General features: G+C 37.8%; 1 protein-coding gene across 1 annotated transcript in view; it reads right to left on the bottom strand.

Annotated features, from left to right (window-relative positions):
• RIGI (RNA sensor RIG-I) overlaps positions 1-12353 on the bottom strand; it is a 40303-nt gene that overhangs the window by 21851 nt on the left and 6099 nt on the right. Inside the window, exons 2-8 of the mRNA XM_019734070.3 lie at positions 10126-10260; positions 7348-7529; positions 6229-6376; positions 5043-5165; positions 3003-3104; positions 2432-2585; positions 1646-1904 (exon numbers count right to left, since the gene is read on the bottom strand). Coding sequence (XP_019589629.3) covers positions 1646-1904; positions 2432-2585; positions 3003-3104; positions 5043-5165; positions 6229-6376; positions 7348-7529; positions 10126-10260 — 1103 coding nt within the window. The remainder of the gene's footprint in view (positions 1-1645; positions 1905-2431; positions 2586-3002; positions 3105-5042; positions 5166-6228; positions 6377-7347; positions 7530-10125; positions 10261-12353) is intronic.

The raw sequence follows: 12353 nt of genomic DNA, 5'->3' as shown, positions 1-12353 counted from the left end.
TGGGAAAGAGCATGACATTTCCACAGCCCCTCATGTGACTAGGGTTTCCTAACTTCAGATAAAGAGCAAGAACATTTTTTTCTTTTTCCCTGAAATTCTCAATGGCACTGCAAATGGAAAGGTCCCCATTAGGCAAAGACCTGAGTAAATTCAGGAGGCACAACTCATCAGCTGAACTCTAATCAGCATAGAAACGAAGAGAGGAAACCCTTCCAAGGGAGGACGTCTCTCTTCCTCATCCTTGTGGCCCTCATGATGTGTAGAACGACATACTGAAGAGGAAAAGGACTGACATAAGACACACGTCCATTCTGCTCTCAGCCATGTCACACCGCTTGTGTACCCTGGGACAAGCATCTTCAGCTCTTTCAAGCTGGGTAACAATAGTGATTTTAAATGGTAGCAGTGTAAATTTAGTCAGATATCATTTGTAATGAATTTAGCTTAATGGTCACCTAATAAATACTTATTTCTTCCTCTAATAGCCATTCAATAAATATTGAATAATTGACTCATTAGCAAGGAATCTAGTTAACTACCAATTATTTTTTTCTAGAAGAAAAAGCTATAAGAAATGTGACTGCCACTGAATTTTGTCTATGGGCACCATACTGAATTTCTAACCTGTGTTTCCTACACAGGTAATTATTAGGGGTAGAGAACTTTACACACGTGTGGGGTTGTTATAAGTTCATCATTTCCCACTCATTTGGACCCCAGTATGACGAGTCAATTCTTCTGTGTATTCCTCTTTGTTCTCTATTTCAAATCCTCTCCATGCACCCTGAGCTCCCTTCTGCCATTCCCATCTTGATTATTCTCAGCAAATGATCTATCTACATCTCCTACGTTCAAGAGAAAAGAGAGGTTATATGCCAGGGATTCCCTACCCTTTCTGCTCCCATCTAAGACCTACTCTCTGTCTTGACCCTTCTCACTCTCTCTTCTCTAACGACACCAAAAATGGGGTTCCGTCTGCTCTCCTGTACTAATCCATTTACTTACCTGCTTATCTCATACCCTCCGGTCTTTCCTGGCATCTTGTTCTATCGATCATTCCCTCTCTCCCATCCTGCCTCACCTACTGCCATTCACTGCTTCACACTCTGCATTAAGGGATACTGAAGAGCTTTAAGATTCCTGAGCACACCATATCCTTTCATACCTGTGCCTTTGGACACACAGGAGCCTTCACTGAAAACCACGCAGCTGTCTACCTTGTACACTTTTGTTAGTTTCTGCCCTCCCTTACTTCTGTTAGGTCTTGCCTTACTTTCATAGCACACCTAGGAACTCTTACTTCCGTTCTGATTGCGCCTTATACTCATCTCCACAGTGTGCCATCGTGATCAATTATGACATAATTCTTACATATCTGGCTTCCTGCAGAACAAAAGCTGTTCGAGGGCAAGGATGTCTTTTTACATTGGTATCTCCACTGCCCTGCACAGTGCACAACACATGGAGGCACCTGATATAGACTTGTTAAGTAGATAAATGAATGAATCGATGAAAATTAATTAATGAGTTATATAATATGGACTTAGGACCTGAGAAGGACATCCTTTCTGGGGCCGTAAGAGTAAGTCAATAGGTTTAGGAAGGTCGTGGCTCTTCTAAGAAATCCATCTGACTTTGTAGATACCTGAGGCAGTGGGTCTGAAGACCCTCCGAGTTTCTGATCTAGATAATTAAACATGATCATATTGTAAGGATGGTGTTTACTGGTGTTGTGGCATTCATCAAATATCATCAAAGTAAAGACAGAGAGTGATGGAACAGTCCCATTTTTAAGGCTGTTCAAAAGAATCTGTGGAGTTAAGATGATGATGTCACTGTTCTCAACAATCTGCTCCACTGAGACCTTCTCAGACGTGGCTCCAGAAATGCCTGAAACTTTGTATCTGGAAAATGACAAAAACTGCTTATTACCAACCACGGTGTGAATGAGGAACCACAAAATATAAAACACTAAATCAGAATATCAATCGATTAAGTTCTCCCTAAGTCCAAAAGGAGAGACCGGTGCTTAGTTAGCACAGAGCCTTACACATAGATTAATAAATGCAACCTAGTTAAAATTGCTAGTAGTATGTATTCTTTCAAGCCACTAAGAAAGAAAATAGTACTTAAAGAGTAATATTAAATAAATTATAAAATCATTAAAAAGTTAAATGTGCCACTTAAATGTAAAGTTTATCTCAAGTCATTTACTCACTCTGCAAGAGTTAACTAACCAAAGAAACTTAGGATTTCAGGTATATCTGACAAAAAAGGCTTGAATTCATGATGGAATTACATCTAGATTACATACAAGCTGAATCTATCATAAATTTTTTGCATTATGGTTTTTCAAAAACAAAACAAAGCAGAAAGCGCACCAGTTATATGAAGCTAGAGAAAAAGAAGTTGGATCAACTGTGATACCTACCCACGTCTCTCAAAATAGTTGGAGAACACAGATTTCTGCTGTTCATACACTGGAATTTGAATAGCAAAAAACACAACCTTCCCCTTTTGTCCTTGTGGAAATTTTTGAAGATGATGTTCACATATAAGAAGTGAAACAAAGGTTTTCCCACAACCTTTTAACATACAAAGCAAAAGAAAACATGTAACTAATATCGCACTGAAATATTTCTGTAAACAGGTAATTATTTGTGGCTCTCCTAAAACCACTGTGCAGACTAGTACGTTGGTAATGTGGATGGGTTAACAATGGCAGGATTTACAACATGACTGAAAAATATCAAGCGATTTCCTAGGTAATACATACTCCAACAGTCAGGGCCTGAAGGAAGCTAAAAGACGGCATTTTTCTTTTCCATTGTGTTCCTTAAAATATCTTGAGATTATATATCAATAGGATGGTTTTCTCAAAAGACAAATGGAACAAGAAAAAAAAAAGGAACTTGCCCATTTCATCCCAGTATTCAATAAAAGAACAAAAAAGGAAGTCAACGCATATATAACGCAAATATAAATAATGGCCATCAGCTTACCAGTAGGAGCACATATTATTGTGTTTCTTCCTTGCTTAGCAGGCAAAGTGAGCTCTAGTTGGTAATTCCTTGGCTTTATCGGACTGTACGTATGAGACACTTCTGAAACACAAAAGGAACAGAATTACCAAATAGTGACTGTTTTGAGGAATCAAGACAATAGCTATCTATTGTTAAATAGATAGGAATTCTGACTTCAGCAAGAAGGGCTTCATGTAAGCAAGTTTACAATCCTGTCTCTTGTTAACCATGTCAGCTTCTCCACTGATTTGAAATACAGAAGTAATGACAAAAAGGGAAAGAAAAAACAAACAAACAACAACCAAAAAACCCCAAATGGCTTAATTCAGGTCAAGACAGATGGCCACCAGTTAAAGGAAATGCTACATGGAACAAAACTGCAACAAACCCCTGCAAGATCTTTGAAAAGCACTAAACTGGAGACATTGAATTCCCAAGGAAATCTTATTGAAGAGCAACCACGCTTTGTAATTCTGAAGGCTGTCACATGGTATTTTCTTTCAACAGAATCAGAAGTTTTAAAAAACAAGCAGAGGCTTTATGTCAATAATAGATAAGTATATAAAACGTTAAAAGCTACAAAAGATGAATGGATGAAGAAGTTGTGGTATATATACACAATGGAATACTATTCGGCAGTAAGAAAAGATGATATAGGAACATTTGTGACAACATGGATGGATCTTGAGAGTGTAATGCTGAGCGAAATAAGTCAGACAGAAAAAGCAGAGAACCATGTGATTTCACTGATATGTGGTATATAAACCAAAACAACAAAAGAACAAGACAAACAAATGAGAAACAGAAACTCATAGACACAGACAATGGTTTGGTGGTTGCCAGAGGGTAAGGGGGGTGGGGGGTGGGGGGTGGGGGGTGGGAGATGTGGGTAAGGGGGATCGAATATATGGTGATGGAAGGAGAACTGACTCTGGGTGATGAACACACAACGGGATTTATAGATGATGTAATACAGAATTGTACACCTGAAATCTATGTAATTTTACTAACAACTGTCACCTCAATAAATTTAATAAAAAAAAAAAAAAAAAAAAAAAAAAAAAAAAAAAAAAAAAAAAAAAAAAAAAAAAAAGCTACAAAAGACCTTGGAAATCATCTACTGAGTCCAACCTATGCATTTTAAAGAAAAGGAGAATTTCTAAAAGGTTAAGAGATTTCACTAAGGACATTCATATGTCAGAAAAAATTAAAGCAACTTACATTCATTGATTTTTATTCTAGAATGACAAAAGACTTATATCATTCAGTTGCAGAAGTAATCTATAAATTTTCTTCTTGTGGTTTTTATCCCCAAATCACATCTTTCTTCTAACACTACTCATGATTAATAATAATTTTTTCCCTGATGCCCTTTTGTAAGTAACTTTTTACTGTGGCTTATTACACAACTTTCTGGTCTCCTCATAAAACTATGCTTTTAGAAACACAAAGTGGGCCTTATATGGCCACAGCTAACTTACACATTGCCTCTGTATGAATTAGAAAAAGCACCCCTCTTGGAGGACACAGCCCCTTAATTCAGTTTGGCAAACAGCACAGGCTGGATCAGCCTCCTCTCAACCTCTCAGCTGGACACACATGTGTAGTGCACAAACTTCATCAACTTACTTTGCAGCCCTGGGCTCTGAAAAAGGAAATTGAGCAAGTGACTCACAAATAGTAGTATTACTTTAGAAAGCCAGGCTGATTTTGCGTTTCTGGGAGGACTCCAGTTGCATTTTCAATGTAGACATGCACATACTTTCTCAATGATAAAGGAAGAGAAAAATATATATAAAAGAGGGAGAAACAGCTGACAATAGCCATGAGAGAATGACAGGAAGAGAATGACATTCCTAATAATAGAAAAAAGTATCTATTGTAATATAAATTCACTTTTCTTTCTTTTCCTTAAAAACCATTTCAGAAGGCTGTGACTTTTGACATTGAAAAGATGTGTCCCTACACAAAATACTTGAAGAGCCATCATTATGTAAAAGAACAAACAATGCTGGGTACCTGAAGGTGGACATGAATTCTGACTAAGATTCTGGCATTCTGGTTCTTCCTTGTAGACAATCTGTATGTCAGAAGTATTCGTTTCCTCATCTTCGAGATCTTTCGTTTCAACATCTTTGGAAGCTTTATGAGACCAAAAAACATCTTAGAATATTTACGTAATCTGATTACAGTTGTGATGGTGAAAGCACTACAAACAGGTCATAATACTAAAAATTTTAAACTTTAAATTTTAAATCCATTAAGATTTCTCACAACCACCCTCTTCACCTTTTAAAACAATTAGAATAATCTTTGTGAGTTTGACATCGTAATTTAGAGTTTGAACTCCAATGTCATTTCAGACTTTATCATTCAAAGTGTGGAACATAAACCAGCAATTTTGGGAGCTTGCTCGAAATGCAGACTCTTGAGCCCCTATTGAATCAGATTCTGCATTTGAATAAATTCCCCAGGTGATTCACATGCACACTAAAGAAGAGAGGCAAAATTTAGCAGATATTCATGTCTTCCAATCCTGACCTGACCCAAGAAATCATATGTGTATTTATACAGACAACTTGGGATCTAAAGAAGCCTGGGCAAAGCTAAGACCAGACACTCAGAGGGTTTGCCAAACTCAGCCTTTAAAACAATGCTCTTAGAAGATGCTAGCTTCAGGAAGCCAAATGATAGCTCAGATACTTAATCACAATAGATTCTTTTTTTCAGTCGTGTTCTGGTTCAGTTCCAGATGGCTTCCAGAAAGAGAACCAAGCAATGTCTATTATGAGTCTACTCTGAGAAGGGGATGAGTTCTGGAGTTTGAACCTTCAACTCTAGAATTTTCAAGCTATTTCTCTGATAATCTAAACCCAGACAGCAAGCTCAGACTCTGCCTTCCCTAAATCCTGTGGACCAGACGGGCTGATTCTGGATGAGAATGGTTTGCAGTGGTCCATTTGTAGGGGTTATATACAACCAAACTACTTCTGTAGGCAAGTAGCCACTTGCCTTCCAGAACTCAATTTCATGCTGGTCTCTAATATTAGAGATGTAGCCGTGGCACCTGAGGGGAAAAGTCCTTCTGATGGTGAGTCAAAAACAGGCAGGAATGAAGGAAGCCCTAAAGAGAACTATGAGGAAGGCAGAGCATATTTTCAGACCCTCCCACCCGTCAGAGCAAGATCTTCCTGGAATATCCTACCTTTATCTACAATCCACAGTTCACTGAACTTGTTCTCGTCTTTCTCCAAAGCAAGTTTCAAAGTTTTGGGCCAGTTCTCCTTGTCTGATCTGAGAAGGCATTCAACCATTTTCTCTGCACCAGCCATTGACCCCTTGTTGGAACAAATCTAAGCAAGACAACTGCGATTGACTGATGAATAATTTCAAGTTTTCCTTTAACGAGCTTTTACCAAAGAAATATCAATTCAAGTGCTATCTGATTTAAAAGATGTAAAATCATTGCATACTATAGTTCAATAGGTCTTATTCATGACCACTTTTGCTCCATCCAACACAATCTTTAACTTTACCCTTTCCTTGGTCCTTGTCTTCTACATGTTATATCATTATGTCAAGCCAAGAATTCTCACCTCCTCTGAGATCTTATATCCAATCATCATCAGCAGTATTAGGAAAATAATCCATATGACAACCATTCAAAATATGGGTATACTGGCATAGAGAGATATTTGGAAGTATATAACCAAATATTAACAAATGTTTTTTTCAGGGTAGTGGGACTTACATGACTTATATTATTAATCATAATAACTAAAATTTATTGAGCACTTATTGTTATGGGTCAGGCATATATAAACTCTTTCCATATATTATCTCATTTAATTCTTGTAAAAATATAGTAATAAGGGACTATTATTATTTCCATTTTATACATGAAGAAACAGAGGCTTAGAGAAACTAAGTAACTTGCCTAAGGTCACACCACTAATAAGTGGTTGAGTAGTATTCTAACAAATTATGTGTTCAGAGCCTGAACACTTAACCACTAGAGTTTATGACTTTTTTCTTTTTATTTGCTAAACTGTTTGATTTTATTTAAATTTGCATGAAACATTATTCACAAAAGTAATAAAGTAATTTTAACTGAAAATAGGGCAAACCTGAAAAAAAACCTGTCACATAACAACTACTCAGTTCACAATTAAAAGTACTATTCTAGGTAAGTATATCTTAGATTTGAGGATTTTCATGGCTTTCAATGATCTTTCTTAGGTCTAAAACAGTACAGAAAACAGAAAACATTTTCTATGTTCAAATTATTTCTCCCAAATTCAATATTTTATTTTAATTAAATTACCTGTTTAATTTCTTCACATTCTTGATTAATTAAACATTCACACATATCAGGAAGGATATGATCTGGATCAATACTGGTTTTAAATTCTGGTTGCAAACGCCTTAAAAGCAATCTATACTCCTCCAACTTCTCAATTTTTTGGAAATCCCAACTTTCAATGGCTTCACAAAGGCCAGAATAACCTGTAAAAGAATTGGGGGCCTTTATGAGATCAACTAAAAAAATACTTTGATTCTCTAAACAATATATGTTTTATTTTGCTTGTTTGGAACTTTATAATTATATCCTACTAAACGTATTTTCTCTGACTTAAAAAAAAAGTTTAGTATTACATTTCTAAGCTTTTCCTGTGTTATCATCTGTAGCTTTGTTCATACATTTTCATTGCAGTATAATGAACCATTGTATGAATATTTTAAAATTTATTTATCCATTCTCCTTTTCAAAGATACTGGGGTTGCTTCCAGTTTTGTTTGTTTGCTTGCATGCTTTTGTTATTACAAACAATTATACTCTGAACATTCGTACGTGAGTATTCTGGAATATATGTGTAAGAGTTTTTCTAGGGCACATACTTAAGAGTGAAACTGTTGGATAGCAGGAGATATCAGAGTTGAACTACACAAGATGACTCCAAATTGTTTTTCAAAATAGTTGTATGAAGTTACACTCTGTATAGTGATATTTAAGATTTCCCATTATTAAACATCCTCTTCACGTCTTAATACTGTTGGACTTCTTAAGTTTTGCTATCTCATTGTGTTCCTAATTTACAATTCCCTAACTGCTAATTGGGCTGAGAATCTTTTCATATATTATTAACCTTTCATGCTTCCTATCCTTCGAAATGTCAATTCACATTTTATGCCCTATAGATGTTTTCTTTTTTTCTAATTGATTTTAAAGCCTTTTTAATATGTTCTATATACCAATTCTTTGGTGATTATGTATTTTGCAAATATCCTCTCCTAGTTTGTGATTTGTTTTGTCACTTTCATTTTAATGTGTTTTGATAAACAGATGTTCTTAATTTTGATGTCTTCAAATTTATCAATCTTTCTTTTATGGTTAATGCTTAAATGTCTTGTTTCATAAATCCTGCCATACCCCCAGGCAATAAAAATATTATTTCATGTTCTTTTCTAAAATTGTTAAAAATTTGCCTCTTAGAATTAAATCTTTAATTCTTCTGAATTCATTTTGTATTTATGTGACTGGAATGAGGTAAAGAATACAAATTTATTTGTATCAACATGAATATGAAAGTTAGGGTTTGTTTGGTTTTAAACATTATCCTCTTTAGGTTATCCTGTTTATAATGGCCCGTTAAAATTTATCAAAAAGCCCCTCCTTTCCTGATGATCCTCCTTTCCCAGTGATCTCTAATATAGCAGGTTTCCATAAATATATGAGCCTAACTGAAGGCTCTCTATCCTATTTCAGTGGTCAGCTGGTCGATATCAGGAGCAGAGTTACACTGGGTCAATGCCTATGGTGTTACAATTAATCCTGGTATCTAGAAGGCGGAACATAGACTACTTAATTCTTCTTCTTTAGGGATGTCTTGACTATTTTTGGGTCACAATTTTTCCATATACATTTGTGGACGGAAAAGGGGCCACATGTTAAACCTGATAAGCTCAGGAGACTGAAAATAACCACATAGGATGGCGTGAGCATAAAAACTCATAACTAAGGTGGGCCATGGCGGGAAGTCACATCCTTGGCTTTGACAAAGGTCAATATTTACCTTAAATAAGTCTATATGTTGTCTTTTTGCATCTAAGATAACATACCCGTGGAATGTCAGAGTAGTCCCCTTTTCTGGACCCCCCCAGGGGTCACAACCCACCACACTAGAGCAGAAAACTACAAAATCCCTCATTGTTATCTTGTTCCCCAAATACCATCCCAATGTGCTGTAAAATGCTATTAACTATCCTGTACCCACCAACGTAAAAGAAGTGTGTGTTGCTCCGTTTTGCTTTTTATCCAATCCCAGAGATTTCCCTGCTTCGCTTTCTCCCACCCCCATAATCTACAACCAATGGATTTCATGTAACCTTCTTCCTTTGATTCTAATGTATAAAATAAGTTGCAAAATGGCCATTTCCAGGAGCATTTTCTCAATCCGTTGAGACTTTGCTGCCTGGCAATTGTAGTCAGTGGCTCAAAAATAAGCTTTCTCTTAGGCTGGATGTTTTTCGCTGACACATTTTAGAATCAGCTTGTCAAACTCATGAAAAAGCATGTAAGATTTTTATTAAAATTGAATATATAGATCAATGGTTGGGAGAGCTGACATTTTCATGATATTAAGTTTTCCTTTCCATGTGCATAGGTGTGTATCTCCAGTTGGTTAAGACTTCTTTTAATATCTTTCAATAACATTTTATCATGTTCTCCGTTTCAAATTTACACATCTTTTGCTAGATTTACTCCAAAATACATTGTAACTTTTGTTACTATTATAAATGATATTTCATTTTAAATTCAATATTCTATTTGTTTCCAGTGGGTGGAAATGCAACTAACTTTTGCATACTGATCTTATTTCCAATAAACTTACTAAACTATCCCATTAGTTACAATGCTCTCTCTAGTTTCCTTTGTATATTTCAGGTAGGCAATTATATATCTGCCTGAACACAGTCTTTACATTGTCTCACATTAAAAGACATGAACTATATGGGGATACCTCAAAATTAGCCGCATTTTACTTTTCCAGTTCTGAAATGGTCAGATAATATACCGATTTGTGAGTAAGAAAGAACTAACCTGCATGGTCAAGAGCATCCAAAAAGCCACGGAACCAGCCTTCCTCCTGAAGCTCCAATAGGAACTTGAGAAAAAGTGAGGCAGCCTCCATCGCGCCCTTGTTGGTTTTCTCAGCCTGAATATACTGCAGCTCATCTACAAACAGAAGCAAGAGTCACTCATAAAACTGCAGCACCACTAATTATTGGAAGAAAAACCTGAAAAGAGTTGTTAAACCTTCTCAAATGGGGATGGAGACAGTAACAAATCACAGCAATGAAGGAACTGCAGGAAGGCAGCAAATTCTCTGCACCGGCAAACGAGTAGAATCACACAACATGTAGGCTTTCTGACTGGGTTCTTTCACTTAGCATACTGTTTTCAAGGTTTGTCCATGTATGCGGCATACCTCAGGTTCCCCAGGTAGAATTTCTTGATCTCATTTCTTTGCTTTCTGTCTTTACATGCCCCTGACTAGAGCATTGACCCTCCATAGTATATAGTAATTGTTTAAGGGTCTGTTTTCTCCCTTAAACTGTGACCATGGACATGTATCCATCTTTGAACTCTAATCATCAATAAAGTGCCTGGCTCATGCATGTGTCCAGAAAAATGTTACTGACGGAATGGATAATACTCGAGTATGGCTCCTGCAGTACTAAGGGTTAGCCTTTGACTCCAAAGAGATACTGCAAAACAATCTGTAGCCCACACTTACGTCTACCTTGACACATCATAGATAACCTCACCAAAGCCCTGCAAACCTCCAGTGTCCATGTAACCTCTCCATAAGAAACTTGGCTTCAATTCTCCTTTCCCAAGATGTAATCAGGGTACAATATCCAACATATGCAGTGAAGAATTATAGGTCATCAAAATGGCAGCGTGAGGTGAGCCTCTGTAAATCTCCCCTGGAATTTACAACTAATGGAACTATAACTCCACAAAGGACTCCCTGCAGAGCAGAAAGGCAAGACGAAGAGGCCCACTACTGAATTCACCTAAAGGTGGGCGAATCGCACGAGCAGGGGAGGAAAGGGAGAAGTGCGGAGACAGAGACGCGCGGGCGCAGGACGCAGACCTAGCTCAGTGCTCCGAGCTCTCTGCATCCCAGGACTACCACAGCTGCGGGAGAGGGAAGAACTCAGACTGCTACGGCTCCGTTTATGATCCACAGGGCTGAGGGGACAGCAAATAACACGGCTGAACCCAACGCTCACGGCAGAGACCTTGGAGAAAAGACTGAGAGAAGAAGGCTGAAAACAGTGGATTAAGCCCTCATGCCGAGCGGAGAACGGAAGCCTTAGGCACTGAGATTAGCCGCCCCCTCCTTATCCTCCCAGAGCTCGCCCCGCCACCACCTGCCTGGTGCTAGAAGCAGAACAGTAGCAGAGTCAGACCAAAAGAACAGAATATTTGCTGTTCTGAGAACTGTGGACCACAGACACAGATTCGCAGCCCAATTAGTTCCAGCAAAGGGGAGGGAGCTGTGGAAACTGGACCAGCTGTGGTGGTGGTCGCCGCCACTGCTCTGGGCCACCTTTCACAACTCACTGCCTCTGGCCCACCTATCTGGGCGGATCCCTGCAGGAGTAAACAGAACTGCTGAAACATACGGGCTCTGAATCTGGTGCAAGAAGAGCTTTGGAACTTCAAAAGCTCTCCGCATACCCACACAGACATTGCACCCTGTGACCCAGGCGAACTATTAACAGAGGAGAAGCCCGTCTCCCAGGGAATCCCCCCATTGTGTGAGAAGCTGGAATAGTGCAGAGAAAACATAGCACTACCGTGTGAGAGAGAAAAAAAGGCTGCAGTCGGAGAGAAAATAAAACATTCTACCAACAAGTACTGGAAAACAAAAGAAAGACCTCTTCCTATCAACCTGTTGCAGAAGCCACTCCGGTAGATGTCTAGGAAGAGAAATAGTAAATCAGTAATTGCCATGAATAACCAAGGCAACAAGACAGCTCAGAAAGAAAGTGAAAAGTCTCCAGAAAAGGAACTTAAAGATATGGAAATATGTGACAAATGACAGATTATTCAAGACTACAGTTCTGAAAAAAACTCAATGAGATGCAAGCAAACACAGAAAGCCAGTTTAATGAACTCAGAAACACAATCAAAGAACAACATGAGCATTTTACGAAAGAGATAGAAATTTTAAAAAAGAACCAAATAGAATTTCTGGAGATTAAGAACTCAATAGAAGAAATCAAGAATTAAATAGCCAGCTTAGGTAGCAGAGT

The sequence above is a fragment of the Rhinolophus sinicus genome, chromosome 16, assembly GCF_057876585.1.
Source record: "Rhinolophus sinicus isolate RSI-liver-muscle chromosome 16, RSI-T2T, whole genome shotgun sequence".
Classification (NCBI taxonomy): domain Eukaryota; kingdom Metazoa; phylum Chordata; class Mammalia; order Chiroptera; family Rhinolophidae; genus Rhinolophus; species Rhinolophus sinicus.
This window is presented reverse-complemented; position numbering and strand designations above follow the sequence as displayed.